This window comes from Lytechinus variegatus, chromosome 1, assembly GCF_018143015.1.
Source record: "Lytechinus variegatus isolate NC3 chromosome 1, Lvar_3.0, whole genome shotgun sequence".
Classification (NCBI taxonomy): Eukaryota; Metazoa; Echinodermata; class Echinoidea; order Temnopleuroida; family Toxopneustidae; genus Lytechinus; species Lytechinus variegatus.
Genome location: NC_054740.1, coordinates 33,700,142 through 33,717,985, shown reverse-complemented (window position 1 = coordinate 33,717,985; position 17,844 = coordinate 33,700,142). Strand labels below are relative to the sequence as shown.

General features: G+C 37.0%; 1 protein-coding gene across 1 annotated transcript in view; it reads left to right on the top strand.

Annotated features, from left to right (window-relative positions):
• The window catches only part of LOC121412006 (sodium- and chloride-dependent glycine transporter 1-like), a 36,502-nt gene extending 19,485 nt beyond the window's left edge, over positions 1-17,017 (top strand). The window contains exons 4-10 of the mRNA XM_041604922.1: positions 1,189-1,313; positions 1,753-1,865; positions 11,613-11,753; positions 12,569-12,665; positions 13,289-13,392; positions 14,316-14,483; positions 15,969-17,017. Coding sequence (XP_041460856.1) covers positions 1,189-1,313; positions 1,753-1,865; positions 11,613-11,753; positions 12,569-12,665; positions 13,289-13,392; positions 14,316-14,483; positions 15,969-16,106 — 886 coding nt within the window. The 3' untranslated portion in view covers positions 16,107-17,017. The remainder of the gene's footprint in view (positions 1-1,188; positions 1,314-1,752; positions 1,866-11,612; positions 11,754-12,568; positions 12,666-13,288; positions 13,393-14,315; positions 14,484-15,968) is intronic.
• The last annotated feature ends 827 nt before the right edge of the window (positions 17,018-17,844 follow it).

Sequence of the window (17,844 nt, the reverse complement as noted above, 5' to 3'; positions counted from 1 at the left end):
TATGGTATTGTGAGGGATTCTCCATCCATAGGACATTGAGCGATACTTGGTCCCAGACGCAAGATGTCGAAGGGTGAGAGCAAGCTTCAGGCCAGGATCGAGGGCATCTCTGTAGGTTGTATTCTGTTTGGTGATACTCGGGCCCACTCTTGTTAGCAGTTCGTCGAACATCTCTGGTGGCATTCGCATGAAATTTTTGAAGGCTGCCTGGTCTTCGTTGCGAAGCTCTACAAGAAGTTGATCATACAAGCCAAACTGTCTTCTCCTTCCGATCCAGGGTCGGACCCAGTATCTTCGTTGACTTTTTTCCTTTCTCCTTCTGGAGACTTGTAGTTGGTGAATAGTCAGTGCCATTAGGTTATGCTGATGTTGGAGAAATGCAATTTTATATTTCAATTGAATGTCAGGATCATCCATCTTCCGAGGTGATTCTTTTGAGGGCTGGAAGAGAAGTGATGAGGAGTTGGTGCCGAATACACGCTAGGCACACGTCAGGTATATGTTAGGAACACGCAAGAAGAACGTTGTGTGCGTTAGAGACATGTTCAGCACTCGTCCAGCACTCGTTCAGCTCGTTCATATTCGTTGCGTGTTCGTTGGAAAGCACGTTATGTGTGCGCCAGTTGTTCGTTCGAAATCAGCCGCCGAACTTGCGACGGATAGTCAACGTAGGCTCAGCGTATGTCTAGCGTTGGTCTAGCGCGCTTTGCGAATGTATGGCGACTTCATGGCGTATAGAGTCATGCGTCGAGCTCTGCGCATATTTTTGAGCATGCTCAAAATATCACGACGCACAAGCGGAGAGCGTCGAATACATAACGTTGGTAAAACGCGCTCGTCGAACGCTTAACGAACAATTGCGCAGATCTAGCGAGTAACAACGCATTGACCAAAACTGCAAAAATTCAACACGTGGGCCATGCGCCCCTCGTGCGTCGCCTATATGTGACCGGGCCTTAACCTGTTGAACTTTAAATCATACATGTGATTCACATGGTTTTGTACAGGAACCACCTGGATCTGGTTGGCAACGTGTAAAAATGTCAGGAAATTATATCGGCATCTCGTTGATCACATCATATGTAAAATCAAATTGAGTAGCTGTAAGAATCGCCCCACTTGTTGACTGTTCACACTAGCAGCTAGTTCAAGATCGATGAATGTTTTTTTGTCTCTTGTTTATTTTAGGGATGCTCTGATTATCGTATGCTCTGGGTCTTTCACCAGCATCCTAGCAGGCTTTGTGATCTTCTCAGTACTGGGGTACATGGCTCATGAAACAGGAGCAAACATTGAAGATGTAGTATCATCAGGTAGGCTGCAGCCCCCCTGCCCTGTCTTATTTCATTCCCATTACATTAAGGTGTGATATAGCTCCTAAATGATTAGAAGATATGGAAATGATGAGTTTTCAAACCACAATCGGGCTTGGGAAGCGGAATGTACAAGAGCTGTAATGAAGCTCCACTAGAAAAGCACTAGTCCTTTTATATAAAGTGAGATGGATGTTAATGTGATATAAGCAATGTTTTATACGAATATACCCAATGGTTGTTGTAATGCAGTGCCCTCATCTTGAAATTTGTTTTGGGGAATTCTGCTTGTATAAGTTTCATTGATTAAAGTCTTGTTTTGATTGTACACAATATGAGAGAAAATGAAAAAAATAGATAGTGAGAATAGGTAATGTGCAAAGACAGGGCATGATATTTCTCATTGAAACCTACCTATTTGTTCCCATTATCTCATTAGGACCTGGACTTGCCTTTGTAGCCTACCCTGAAGCCTTGTCTAGACTACCCCTTCCTCAGCTCTGGGCTTTTCTTTTCTTCTTCATGCTTATTACTTTAGGACTAGACAGTGAGGTAAGATCTAGTCTTATTTTGGGGGGAATTGCATGGGCCCAATTTCATCCAATATGTGACATCAGTATACCTCTCCAGATACTGTTTTCTTTCTACTAATTTTTGTCATATCACTCTGATGTTATATTCTTTTCTTGCATTCTTGTGATTGGGAAAATTAACCCTTTGAAAACAGGTTTGTTACATTTGCAATCGGCTAAATGGTACCTCAAGTTCAAATCTGTGTTGGCTGGTGTACTATGCTAGGTCAGTATTGTTGAAGGAAAGGCATAGGACTGCTATTGTAGTAAATAGAGGATACATGCTGCATGATATGATGTTAAAAAAAGTTTGGCTGACTGGAACATTGACAGAATTAGCTAACATGCGGATAGTGAGAACACATGTATGACCTCTTTTTAAAACCTTTTTTGCTAAAATGTTTATCCAGTGTTGGTGTTGTTTGTTTCAACAATGAAATTGAAAGAGCAATGTAGAGGTAAAAGGAAGGAAGCAAAACTAGCCTTCAAACTCCCAGGGTAAAACATGGAACAATAAAAGAATAAAAAGGGAGGAGTAGTGCAAAACTATAGAGATGTACAGTTCAAGGAATTTCAAAATAGAATATGCAATGTTGCAATGTTGTAATGTTGATAATGTACAGATGGTGATAATTGGAAGCATACAATAATGTTTTAATTGCATGATGCAGGTATACATGTATATTACATAATAAATACAAAGAAAATGAAATGGTATGATAGAAGGTTTTAGGATTCACTACGTACATTTGCATTTTAAAATTCAATTTAAAGATTCAGAATTGACCTTCCAAACAACAGCCTTAACAGGTCGAAAATCTCTCGTTTGAGGGCTGTATACCCCATTTTTCCTTATCAACAAATATCTTCTCCCAGTAATACAAATCCTATTGCCCTCAAGAGATTAAATTTAAGTATAGAAACACCTGTTTCTTGACCTCGGTCCGCGAAGATAATTCACCCCAGCATCTACGGTCACAGCAGGGGGCCACACACGATGGATTGCAATGTGTGTAGTTCCGGCGAGCGCATGGCCATGGATGTATACACGCGTTGATAGAAAGTTTTTTCTTTCTTTCTTTCTTTCCTTCCTTCTTTCTTTCTTTCCTTCCTTCTTTCTTTCTTTCTTTCTTTCTCTCTCTCCCTTCCTTCCTTTCTTTTTTCTTTCTTTCTTTCTCTCTTTCTTTCTCTCTCTCTTCCTTCCTTTCTTTCTTTCTTCCTTCCTTTCTTTCCTTCTTTCTCTCTGTCTGGCTGTCTAATTCTTTTCTTTCTAGACTTATTTTCTTCCTTCCTTTCTTTCCTTCTTTCTCTCTGTCTGGCTGTCTAATTCTTTTCTTTCTAGACTTATTTTCTTCATCCACCCCCTTTTGATCTACACCTCTAAAGAACGTGCATTTGCCAATCATATCTGTAGTAAGGCCTATGAATGTCCTTTTCTCAAAGCTGAGGTGTAGGCCTATACATAGAACATTAAAATACAAAGACCAGCATTATGAATCACAATGGATAGCATAAATGTTCTATTCATATCTATTCAGAACGTTTTCTAATTCACATGCGTTATTAGCAGGTGATCTTCTTTATCTCCCATTATTGTTCTTATTTTGTAGGCCTATAGCCTGTGTATACGGTAAACCTCCCTCTGAAATACCTTTCTTGGTTTCATGTTTTCTTTCAGATTTGTTTCCACCAAGGCGTGCCGGAACACTTTCAGTTTTTTTTTTTTTTTTTTTTTTTTGGGGGGGGGGGCAAAATCCCGAAGGGGGCACAATATTTTTGAAAGCGTGAGATACGGAAGCGATCGAGCGGGAGAGGGTGTGGTTGAGGGTGTAAAAATTGAGTGTAAAAGTTGCGTTTCTAAGAGCATTCAAAAATAAATTTCTTGAGAATTAAACAGTCTTGGGGTTCTTTTTGATCCTGTTTCCTCCCTTCTGACCCAGACTGGTGTTTCTTCATGATCAGGGTCGCAGTTCCAGCAAATTACGAGCCTTATTGCAAACTCTATTGTTTTAAACCAATGTAATATAGGCCTTTTAAAGACTTTAAGATGACAAACATGACCGTATGCATCCGGGGGCCACCGATCGAGAGGGCAAAATTCACCCAAAGTGTGCACGAAATCTTTCAATTTTATTCTAGAAAATGCAAAAGCTCCCCCATCACCATGGGCGGAAATCCCAGGGGGACAGGGGGGACGCGTCCCCCTACCATTTTGGAAAGGGGTACATAATATCAAATGTCCCCCTACTATTTGTGCTCTTTTATTATGGAAAAATACATAATTTCAAATCGAAATTATATCCTCGAATTTCGAAATATATATAAACAGATAGTTTTTGTTAAGAACTTGGTTAGGAAAAGAAAAGGCATACCGGCCCAACTATTCTCCAACTCTCATCTAGCCCTATATACAGCCAAAGAGTGATGACATTGATGACATCGATGGCCATTGTCAATTTCATAACTAATAAAAATGATGAAAAAAGAAAATCGCCTCTGAATTTAGTGCATAGACGGTTAGACGAGAATGTTCCATACCCAGTAAAATCATACCTTTGTTAATCCAATTCACTTTCCCTTTATTCCAAATTTACTTGGAATATACTGAGAATATTTTCATTGTTTGCGTACTCAGTATAAAGAATAGTTTTCATGAGTTATGATTAATCCTTCACAATGAACTTTAACTATGCTTTATCCCCCAAATTTGTTTTTAAACACTCTATTAACGAGACTTATACTCCATTTTTACACAAAATTCCTGCCGTGGGAGGGGTCATCATAGGTAGATCAAGGGGCGAAGCGGCGGAAGGTGAGGCGAAAAATAAGAAGAAAGATAGGACCGGGAAGAAAGTTGAATGATGGAAGGGAGGTGAATAATTGGGAAAAAAGAAAACTTTCAGGACATGTTATAAAAATAATAAAATCGCTTGCGCTTTGCATAAATACACAGCCATCTCTTTATTTCAAAACGTGCTTGATTTTTTTTCACTTTTTTGGATCGAAATATATAAAATCAAATCATTTATCTAAGAAGATATCCATCTTTTTCATAATTTGTAGGTTTAGATATTAAACAAAATTAGCTTGCCATTCGGTTTTAGTCTGAAATGTATTCATTAAAAGGTTAAACGTTATCACACTGTAATAAGATGGAAAAGGGGCTTTTCAAAGGTATGTTTCACAGAGGAACTGTTCGTCAAAAGACGCCAGGCTTACTATGATAATGTAATTGCCCCGTCAGGGGCAAAATTGTTCATTTTTGACAATAGAAATGACAATTTTTGGGCATAAAAGTGCCTTCATCGTATACTTTTGTCCTTTAATTATTTGATAATTTATCATTTTTCTACTTTCAGGGGGGCACATGGGGGGGGGGGGCAAAATCTCGTTTTGCCCCCCCCAAAAAAATTTATTGGGGGGGGGGGGCAAGTGCCCCCCTGCCCCCCCCCCCTCGCTTCCGGCGCCCTTGTTAAAGATATATAGAGGGAAATAGAGATGGGGTGGAAATTCCACCCCATCTCTATTTCTCTCTCTCTCTTTCTCCCGACAAAAAGGACAGGGCGCTAATTTTAATCACCTCATATTAGCAAAATGACAAATTTTGAACATTTTGACTTACAAAAAAATTAGCACAACATACCTAAGTCAGACATTTAATGGTGGAAACTAAAACGACCCAAAACAAACGGTGGAATGGATGCAGCGCACATGGGCAGTTTACCGGAGAACCACGTATGGTGCAATAATACGTCTGCGATTAAAAAAATAGTTACAGGCATAGTTTGTATTTAAATTATGAATAAGACTTTGGGGTAAAAAAAATAATGATTTCATATTTTTGTGCATATCAGCAGCATGATTATTATACTTTGTATTTTGGTATGCCATTACTACTATTTTTCGAACGTTAAGACTGTATCATTGCGCGAGTGAACCCATTTTCTTGCTGGACGGACAGAAACTATGCATGCATCGCGGTCCTTGCATGCTGCTAAGCATACCGTAATTTTTATTCGCTTACTTCCTTATTTCAAGGTCGATTTTCTTCGTTCGAAATTGAAAATGGACTAGCATTGGATGTCTGAATGTAATATGCCTTTGAAAACGTGTTTAATATCGAATACAATAATTTCATTCCGAAGATCCTTCTACAGGCAGACAAGTCTTACGTAATAGCACAGCGTTGTTTATCATTTCGTCCTTGGCTCAACGCTCATTTAGCTGGCCCGTGGTGGTGAAATCGAGACAAGGGGATTACCTGGCCAAGATGGGTTTATCGGGGTTGGAAAAGTTTCCAAACGCGAATCGGGGTATAAAACCGCAGTTTGCAGTCCGAAGTGAGGTCGAGAATCAAACGGGACATTTTCGTAATGAGTTGGAAAATGTGACCTTAAAAAATTGATATCTCTTTAATTTTGAAAACACATACATATATACATGTACATATACAATTTTTTAAACATATGATATTGAAACTGAGAAAACTCTAATGAAAATCTTGAAATGCTTGTCAAAAAGATTTTAACTGAATTAAAATGAAATTTATTAATGAAAAATGTTAAGATTAAATGCATGAGAGGAATACCAAAGTAGAGATGATAAAACAAGGTTTCAAGTTTCTCCTTATAGGAATTTTCCCACATAACATTACAGCATGCTTTTCACACTGTACTTTTTTTCTTTAACCCCAGGAAATTGGTGGGACTAGGGGGGGACCTTTGCCCCACCAATATCCTGGGGTTAAGCTTAGCCCACTTCATTTTCACACTACATTTTAGCAAAGTGGGCTAGCACGGTAAATAATATGGTACTATCTGGCCCAGCAAAATAGCAGTCGCTGTGCTAGCAGATGCAGTGTGAAATGAAACTGGGCTAAGAAAAAGTGGGCTAAGCAATAGCCAATCACAGAAGTCGAAATTGCATGTTAATCATGCTCTATATGGTAAAATAATCAATATTCATGAGCTGTGGGATAGTCTGGGGTTAAGGCATTAACCCTGGCTATTAAAGCAGATAGTATGGGGTTAAGAAAGATAGTATGGGGTTAAGGATAGTCCGGGGTTAAGGATAGTATGGGGTTAAGGAAATGCAATGTGAAAAGCATATTAGAAAGATAAGGTAGTATTATTGAGTTTTAATATGGATCAGTTCCAGTATGAGTATCAATTTTTTTTGTCATTTTTTAAACTTTGCTTACAATGTTATCAGTGTGGATGTCTTATAGAATATTTTCACCTATGGTAATTGTATGTTAAAAAAATGATTATAATTATGGAAACGGAAAAGCAAACGCTTGATTGTGCTGAAGTTGATTTAGATTTTAATTGAATTCATTGGTCAGTAGGGAAGAAAGTCCAAAGTTCTCTGTCAGTAATTTTCACCACTTGACACTGCCATTTCATATCTATTTCCAAAATAAACATAACCCACTTTGTATATGAACCTGTTCCTTGAAATATACATTGATGGTAGACATAGAGTATGGTATTCACATCAACTGTAGAATGAAACATGGGATTGTGACAGTATTGTCCTTGTTTTTCCAATGGAGGAGGATACATCTATTCCCACTAACAGGTATTAACGATAGGAAATTATAACAAAGTTGTTCATGTGGCATTTCAAATCTACATGTACTTCCAGAATAAACATAACCCACTTTCTGTATGAACTTTTTCCCTGAAATATACATTGGTGGTAGGGTATAGAGTACGGTAATCACATCAACTGTAAAATGAAACATGGGATTGTGACAGTATTGTCCTTGTTCTTCCAATGGAGAAGGATACATCTATTTCCACTAGCAGTTATTGACGATAGGAAAATTATACAAAATGGTTAAGCATACTATTTTTAAAAAATATTTTACTAATACTGTGCTTTTCCCATTAGACCCAAGTGCTTACAATGAATTAATTGAGTCGGGTTAATCTTGAAACAACAAACAAAAATAGGATGGGGTTTTAGTGCTTTTTGTCTCACCTGCATAGCAGAGTGAAACTATAGGCGCCGCTTTTCCGATGGCGGTGGCATCAACACCAAATCTTAATTGCAGGTTAAGTTTTTGAAATGACAGCAAAACTTAGAAAGTATATGGACCTAGTTTTAGAAACTTGGCCATAAGGTTAATCAAGTATTACTGAACAAAGGTCAAAGGTCATTTAGGTTCAATGAACTTTGGCAAAATTGTAGGTTGAATCTGTTGAATTACCATCATTATTTTGAAAGTTAATGGATCTAGTTCATAAAACTTGGACATAAGAGTGATCAAGTATCACTGAACATCCTGTGGGAATTTCAGGTCACATGACCAAGGTCAAAGGTCAATGCCATAATGGGGGTATCTGTTGATTTACCATCATAACTTTGAAAGTATATGGGTCTGATTCATGAAACTTGGACATAAGAGTAATCAAGTATTACTGATCATCCAGTGCAAGTATCGGGTCACATGATAAAGGTCAAAGGTCATTAAGGTCAATGAACTTTGGCCATGGTGGGGGTATTTGTTGAATTACAATCATATCTTTATAAGTGTATTGGTCTAGTTCATTAAACACGAACATTAGAGTAACCAAGTATCACTGAACATCTTGTGCAAGTTTCAGGTCACATGACCAAGGTCAAAGATCAATGTACCATCATAACTGTAAGTATATTGGTCTAGTTCATAAAACTTGTAAATGAGAGTCATCAATCACTGAACATGTCATGCGAGTTTCAGGTCACATGACCAAAGTAAGGTCATTGAACTTTGGCTGTTTTAGAGGTAATTATTACATACGCTGTCATAACTTTCAAAGTTTATAGATATAGTGTGTAAAATACGGATATAGGGGTAATCAAGTATCACTGACAAGTTTTAGGTCACATGATCCAGGTCAAATATCAATGAAGGTAGTATTGTATCATATGAATGATGTTTTTTGTGAATAATTATTTTATAGTTAGTAGTTTTCAAAGTCAGCACTGTTGCATATTGAATCGCGTGATGCAGAGGCATTCCACTTGTTTGAAAACCGCTAGTGATGAAGACTGTCTATATTTTTATATGATAGATGTATTTACATACATATTGAAAATACAGATAATGTGGGATACCCCAGATTGTGTGATGAGAAGTTTGAGATTATATAGTGGCAGTGCTGGGATGCTCTAAATTGTATGGTTGCAGTGATCAGATGCTTTAGAATATATGGTAGCAGCGGTGGGATACGCAAAATTGTGTGATAGTAGAGATATAAGGATGCTTATATGTTGATAACGATGGGATACACCAAAGTGAAATATGAATATGGTGGTAGTGGTGGGATACAGCAAATTGTGTGGTGGTAGAGAGGATATAAACAGTGCGTCCCAGAAAAATCGAAACCGAGATTTATCGATGATTTATCATAACTTAATCACAAATACAATAGACAAATGACCTACCATTGTAAAGCTTGGAATCTCCTCTTTCATCTGAAATTACTTAGATTATTTCTCATTCATGCATGAGTGAGCAAAAACAATTTGAAGTGGGGATACCAAAAAGTCATTTCGCTGGGGCTATCTGAATTTAAAAAAGAAAATCACATGCCTAAAAAGTTCAATATCTGCTCTTTTATTTGATACCTCAATTAAAGAAAATGGTTCAGAAATAAGAAAGTTCTGGTTATTGAAAACAAGGCTTGATTTTCAATAATTTCATGAAATGAAGAGGTTTTACAGGCTAGCCTCCAGACTCACTCGACACTCTGTTTTGTTGACGATCAGCCTTGCATTAAGTCTTTTGTTACCGTGCGATAGCTTCTGTGAGAAACCGGTGAAAACATGTTTTTTAATGAAATTATGGAAATACAAGCATTGCTTCGAGGGATCAGAACTTTTTTACTTCTTGACCATTTTCTGTGATTAAGGTATCAAATAAAAGACTAGACATTGAGCTTTTAGCCATGTGACTTTCTTTTTAAAATACAGATACCCCCCCCCCCGCCAAATGAGTTTTGGCATCCTTCAAATTGTTTTTGCTCACTCATGCGTGAAAGAGGAATAATCTAAGTAGTATCAGATGAAAGAGGAGATTCTAAGCTTTACGTTGGTAGGTCATTTGTCTATTGTATTTATGATTAAGTTATGATAAATGATTGCTAAATCTCGGTTTCGTTTTTTGTGGGATGCATTGTATGGTGTCAGTGGTGGCAAAATTGTGTAATGGCAGTGATGGAATGCTTCATTATTTTGGCAGTGGTGGGATACACCACATCGTGTGATAGTTGTGATGGGATGCTTCATTATGGTGGCAGTGGTGGGATACACCACATTGTGTGATAGTGGTGATGGGATGCTTCATTATGGTGGCAGTGGTGGGATACACCACATTGTGTGATAGTGGTGATGGGATGCTTCATTATGGTGGCAGTGGTGGGATACACCACATTGTATGACAGTGGTGATGGGATGCTTCATTATGGTGGCAGCGGTGGGATACACCACATTGTGTAATAGTGGTGATGGGATGCTTCATTATGGTGGCAGCGGTGGGATACACCACATTGTGTGATAGTGGTGATGGGATGCTTCACTATGGTGGCAGCAGTGGGATACACCACATTGTGTGATAGTGGTGATGGGATGCTTCATTATGGTGGCAGCGGTGGGATACACCACATTGTGTGATAGTGGTGATGGGATGCTTCATTATGGTGGCAGCGGTGGGATACACCACATTGTGTGATAGTGGTGATGGGATGCTTCATTATGGTGGCAGTGGTGGGATACACCACATTGTGTGATAGTGGTGATGGGATGCTTCATTATTGTGGCAGCAGTGGGATACACCACATTGTGTGATAGTGGTGATGGGATGCTTCATTATGGTGGCAGTGGTGGGATACACCACATTGTGTAGTAGTGGTGATGGGATGCTTCATTATGGTGGCAGCGGTGGGATACACCACATTGTGTGATAGTGGTGATGGGATGCTTCACTATGGTGGCAGCAGTGGGATACACCACATTTTGTGATAGTGGTGATGGGATGTTGATTATGGTGGCAGCAGTGGGATACACCACATTGTGTGATAGTGGTGATGGGATGCTTCATTATGGTGGCAGCGGTGGGATACACCACATTGTATGATGGCAGTGATGGGATGCTTTGGTATATATGGTGGCAGTGGTGGGATACAGCACATTGTATGAAGGCACTGATGGGATGCTTTAGTGTATATGGTGGTAGTGGTAGTATACACCAAAGTGTGTGATGGAATGCTTTAGTATATGGAGGCAGTGATGGGATGCACCACATTATGTGAGAGGAGTGATGGGATGCTTTAGTATGTATGGTGGCAGTTATAGGATACACCACATTGTATGATGGTATTGATGGAATGCTTTGGTGTATATGGTGGTAGTGGTGGGATGCACCAAATTGTGTGATATAGCAGTGATGGGATGCTTTAGAATTTATGGTGGCAGCAGTGGGATATACCAGATTGTGTGATGGTTTGATAGGATGCTTTATAGAATGGAGGAAGCAGCATTGGCAGTGTTGAGATATTTCACCTTTTTTTGTTGGCATTTGATACTGTGATGATAGTTGTGGGATCTCCCAAGTCTTTTGTGAGTTTAAGAGCATGCCCCATGTTTTGTACTAAAACTAAAAAAAATCTACATGTATATGCTAATCCTACCTGTGCAAAGTTTAAAGATTTATTGCTATCAGTTTTTCTTTTCTCCTCAGTTTGTGACATTAGAGACATGTATCACTGCAGTTGTGGATGAGTTCAAGGAAGACTACCCCATCTTTCACAGAAGAAGGTTCTTTGTTGTTCTTGGGACGTGTATCGGCATGATGCTGATAGGGCTCCCTCTAACAATGCAGGTATAAAATATTCAAGCATCATTCTATGTTTCGTTTTATCAACCATAACTTTAAGCTTGTTTCCCAGGAGTTGATTCACAAACAAATGATGAAAATTTACCTAATTTTTCAAACATCTTGTTCTTTTGAAAGGTTAAGTTACCCTAATAAAAAATGAATTTGTATATTTCACAAAAAAAATCAATCATGGTGATCATTGACGATTTCATTTTTATGGAATCAGTTTTTGTCTCGCCCACCAGGTGGGTAGGTGGAGGTGAAGGTAAAGGCGAGACTAAGGGATCCAAATGTCGTCCGTCCATCACAAACATTATGACACATAACTCCGCAACTGTAAATAATTTTTCACCCAAACTTGGGTTGTAGATGTACATAGAAGACCTGCATATTATTGTGTTCAAATATTGTGTTCATTTTGAGGTCAACATCTAAGTTTCTGTGCAAGACTCTGATAACAAATTTTATTCCATCCCAGTTATTTTACAATGAACTTTTGATACAATTCTGTTGCATGCCCTCGCAAATCACAATATTTCTGGTTACTTTCACAAGTGGACGAGACACAACATTGCTTATATTCCTTGTTACCTTCGTAAAGCATGGAAAAGAATATCAGCAAGTAATTGCAAAGTCAATGGATTATTGGACATAAATTGTTTCTTGCAACATTCCCTTTGTTTCCATATTTTCCCCTTAATCAATATCCAAATGAAGAAGCTGCCAGTTTATTTGTGAATCACAATTTTTTTTAAAATGAAACCTGAAATTGAAACGCGCTATCAATCAATTTCTCTCTTCCTCTCTCTAATTTTAAGGGTGGAGTGTATGTGTTTGAGCTTTTCAACTGGTATTCTGCAGGCTTTACACCAATGCTAATTGTACTTTTTGAGGTCCTTGCGATGTTCATTTATGGCAAGTACTTCTTTCCTTTTTACACGACTTAATAGGGATTGCTGGGTATTCATTAATATACACATTTACATGTTAAGTAATGGTAGTGTGCGTTTAGGTCTAATCATGAGTAATTTATATTGTCACCTTAACAGACAATTTTTGGAGTGATTGGAATGTCATAGCATATATTTTATCAGTAGGGTATCATTCATTGTGTGAATCTGCACTCACATTCCGAGGTTAGTGAAACAATTGTAGTTTAAAAAAAAAGCAAAAGGTAATGATCCGAGCCATCCTTTTTACGCTTAAATGGTATATAGTCCAATTCTTTACCATATTTTCTTCCTAATTTCATTTTGCCATTAAGTTTGTACATGTACAAATTTCAACAATAAAAAGAGAAGGTTCTCCAAGTATAAGTAATATTTGAATTAGAGTAATGTTATCTTTATTAATCATTATGATGGAAAAATTTTTGCCATTTCTTACTGTATGTTATGCTGAAAATTTATAATACTTGTACACTTTTATTATGAAATGAAAGTAAACAATTTAAAATTCTATCAGTTTTATTTTGTTAGCAATTATATTTATTGAATTTGAATATAAATCAAAATGTTTTTTTTTTTTGGAATACACAGGTGGTAAGAGATTCATGAACGATATGTCTAACATGTTTGGTACTGTACCCATCCCTTACTGGTGGTTCTTCAATTGGTTTGTTGTAACTCCTATTACCATTGTGGTGAGTACTCCAAGGACAATGATTGTATCTGTTAACAATTTTTACGTTGAATACTCTGCCAGAGGCATTGGCCCGTATTCTTAACCCTCGACTAAGGGTTATTATGATCTATAGAATCTGAAGTCTATTCTGAATGTTCTGAATGTAGAATAGTTTTGAACTATGGATTAAGTTCATACAGATCCAGACCAATGCCTCTGTGGAATGTGGAAAATTGAGTTTTAACTGTAGGCCTACATATTGAATTTATCAGCATATTTGGCTTTATAAAATTATTGTTGATAATAACAATATTTATTTTTACTATTATTGCATGAGAAAAGAGCCTGGTAATCATGCAGTTAAAACCATTTTTGACCCCTTTTGGTAACTAATAATGTTAGCACAGACCATTGGGGCTCTTGAGCTTGCATTTTTTATCAAGCATAATCATGTAGAATATGCAATTTTTGTACATCCTTGTGGGGATTATCCAAGGTTGAAATTTCTTTTGAACTTGGGCCGGCACTGTTTTAAAAGTGTAGGATATGCCAACAACATTTATCCCATTGAACAATCTTCCAGAGACCTATTTGGCAAAATTTTCAATGCTGAATAGTGAGAACTATTCATACTAACAATAAATATTGACCATTTATAATAGCACAATTACAATATTGCTATACCCTTTTGCACTCGACACTTTGTGTCATATTATTACCCCGGCTGTATTAAATCAAAGCAATTTTTCTTACTGGGTACCCATTCACCTCACATGGGTTGAGTGAAGTACAATTTGGGTAAATCTCTTGCTGAATGAAAACCTGCTGTTGCTGGGAATAGAACCCTTGTCCCTCAGGATTGAAAGTCGAGAGTCATAAGTGCTCGACCTTGACACCCTCAAATAGATTAAGTACCAGTCTTCTTTATTTTCTCCCTTCCAGGTAATCATGATCTTTGGTTTTATAGATCAGGTACCAGCATACTATGATGATTATATCTTCCCTGGATGGGCCCAAGGCATTGGATGGGCTCTCACCATGTCCTCCATTATTATGATATTTGTATATGCTCTCTACAGTGTCATCAGGCAAAAGGGCTCATTAAGTCAGGTGAGTTCATGAACATCTTATCGTAATGATTAAAATCAAAGTATAGTAAAGTCTTTTTTTTCTCTCACTTGTAAAGGCATTTATTTTCAACCAAAATATTATTTCACATACACATGATTAACAAAACAATGAAAGATAGATTCTAGAATAACAGGCATATTCATTTCTTTTTGTTTGTCTGTTTGTCTTTATTTTTTTTAGGGCCTTATTGATATCTAATCTTAATGTAATTATTATATAGTATACAAATAATGAATGTTTATGAGTGCAATGGACAGAATACTTCATTCGGTAAAATATGAAATGATCCATTCAATGCCTCGCTGAATGGATCATTTCATCTTTCACCGAATGAAGTATTCTGTCCATTGCACGGAAAAAAATCATTATTTGGTTTATATGACACCTAAAAATTGATTTTTTTTCATATGAAATGTATGAATTTCAATGCAATACATGCTCATGCAGTGCGAGTTTGGTCCGTTGATTGTTAAGTCATTACAACATGCGCACTGCTGGTGCCTGTATGAGCTGCAGGATCGGTGTGCGCGTGCAATGGACAAAATTGTATGGATCCAAAATTGCACGATGACTGGATCCAAAATTGCACCGTTGATGACGTCATTGCAAAATGGGCTGAATGAACGATATCAAACAACCAATCAAATCAAAAGGATCTATCTAGGTGTCATATAATCATTATTAAGATATGGACAATAATGTCTGAGAAATCTAGTGACAAAACCTTTCAAGTGGATGTGCAAGAATGCAAATGACCTGAAGAAAGTATACATAGAGAACCATCCGGATGAAATAAAACAAACTGAATAATGAATAGATACATAAATGAATGACTGAGTAATTAAGTAAATGAATGAATGTGCCTCCATCCTACGTTAGGGCAAAATCTATTAATGGGTTTATTCCGTCATAATACACATATAGATGTAAAGACGAAGGTAGAGGGCGTTAAGGCGCATTACGAAGATTGAAAGAAGACAAAAAAATCCGCCTTAAACACAGATGTAGAAAAATCTATTTGAAAAAAATTTTTTTTGGTCTTCTTTCAATGTTTGTAATGCGCCTTAACGCCCTCTACCTTCGTCTTTACTTCTCTATGTGTATAAACCCATTCATAGACTTCGCCCTTTCGTAGGATGTATGCATATAAATATATTATATATGATTAAATTAATGAATAGAAAGGTACTTGAGGCTTTTGCAGCCTTTTGAGAAAGCCGCCTAATAGCTAGCCAAAAAAAAGATGTTTGCAAACTTTTCACTCCAACAATTGCACAAACATCTTTTAAGCGCATAAGAACTAGTGATGCTATTCTTGCATCAATCACTCAATAATTCACTCGACAATATAGCACTTTCTCATCCCTGACCCCATTGCCTACTTGAATTGGGTGGTCCCTGTACGAAGCATATAGCAATTACAGAATTCAGTAGTCAACCTTGTTTCCTTCCTTTGCTTTTCAGCGACTCAAAGCTGTGTTGCATCCTTCTGATAAATGGGGACCTGCTTTGGCGAAGAACCGGGAGCTGAGTGGATACAAACCGATGGCAACGTCGGGAACCACAGATATGGAGTTAGATAAGTTTACTCAAGTAGCATAGAGGTGAGGAGGCTCTCGACTCTCTGTGTTGTGTCTTCCAGTAAAGTGACAACGTTATCAATTTTTGAAGCGATAACTGTGCTGTAATAGTTGCAGTAAAAATGTACCTCTAGGAGTGTGTTTGTGGTAATACTTTCCTTTACTATACATGATTTTGAAACCAGGTTGGTAGGATTCTTATTAGACTATCCACTGAGTAAAAACTTGCTTCAAACCCACAAAATGATGCAGTGTGATAATGTGTGTCTCTAGAAACATGGCTTCCAAAATGTCTCGGTCAAAACATTATAACTATATTCAACAAGGAAAATTGTGCCCCCCAAAAAAGAGATGCAGTAGCGCCACATGAGAGAGAAAGAAACATGCATTGAATAGAGTCATTTGAATATACTTCTCTGTAACTGAACATCAACTTTCAAAATCCTGTTTCTCAAGAAATTGTTACCATGAACATGCTCCAAATTTCCTGATGAAATTGATAGCTGTATATATTTTGTTTATATACGTATACATATAATGGTTTCGTTGCTATTAAAGTTGTACTATTTTTTAATCTTGGTGCTGATTATGTTTTGATAAAGGGACTTTTGAAACTCAAAAGAAGATTGCTTGAAGGGATTGTTTGATGACATGACAGAAAGGATTTGAAGATGATTTCAATGAAGGTTTCAATGATGATTTGATATTTTCCCGATTCATGTACTAAACAGAGAGTTATTTGTACTGTTTATTACATTGCATTATTGCATTGCCACCAATGAGATACATGCTGCTATTTTACAAGACCAATTATTTTCTTTATCAATGAATTTGCCAATAAATAGTCAAAACAGTACAAAATGTCATCACATTTTATTGCATTTGCATGCTATTTAGATTTATATACATGTATGATATTGCACTGCCATTAATTTACAATTCCCTCTTTGATATCCACTAATTTGTAAAACATTTGACTTTTTTAAGTTCAATGGTTTATCTTTTTATATTATATAAGAAAAAAACTACTTATGAATTCTTTTATATGATTATGAATATATGATTATGACAAAAGGTGTAGCAAAATTTAGAATGTATTTTCTTTCAAATTGATTTTTGCCAAATAGAGGCTTATATTGTGAATGTTATATTATCATGAAATTTTATAATTATAATTATCTATTGCAAGCTGCCACTTTTTTTCTTATTTCATAAGAATTCCAGGAAGCCCCAATGAGCAAGGGATATTTTTATATTTTGGAGAGTTAAATAAAGAGGCAATTTGGTTGTTTGGAGAATTAAAATTTTCCTTGTTGTTTGATCTGATATATGTTGGACGCCTCAGAAAATGAACATTCTATTCAGACTTTCTTGCAACTGTGAAGTCCTAGTCCAATAAATATGACAGCTTGATTTATAAGACGCTTTTCGTAGAGGATACAAAGTGCAATTATTAAATTGAATGAAATATGTATCATTTCCATGTTAATAGAACAATAGTTTTATTTGGTTATGTAATTAGTAATTTGCTTAAACAAATTTGTCTTACATGAAATTATTATTTACAAAATCTTCTGACTTGAAACAGAGGGTTGTGGGTTCGAATCCCAGCCATGGCGTAATTTCCTTCAGCAAGAAATTTATCCACATTGTGCAGCACTCAACCCAGGTGAGATGAATGGGTACCGGTAACTGGCAGGAATTTATTTCTTCAAATGCGTGTGCGCTGTAATTTCAGTAATTACAGCTGCCAAGCTACA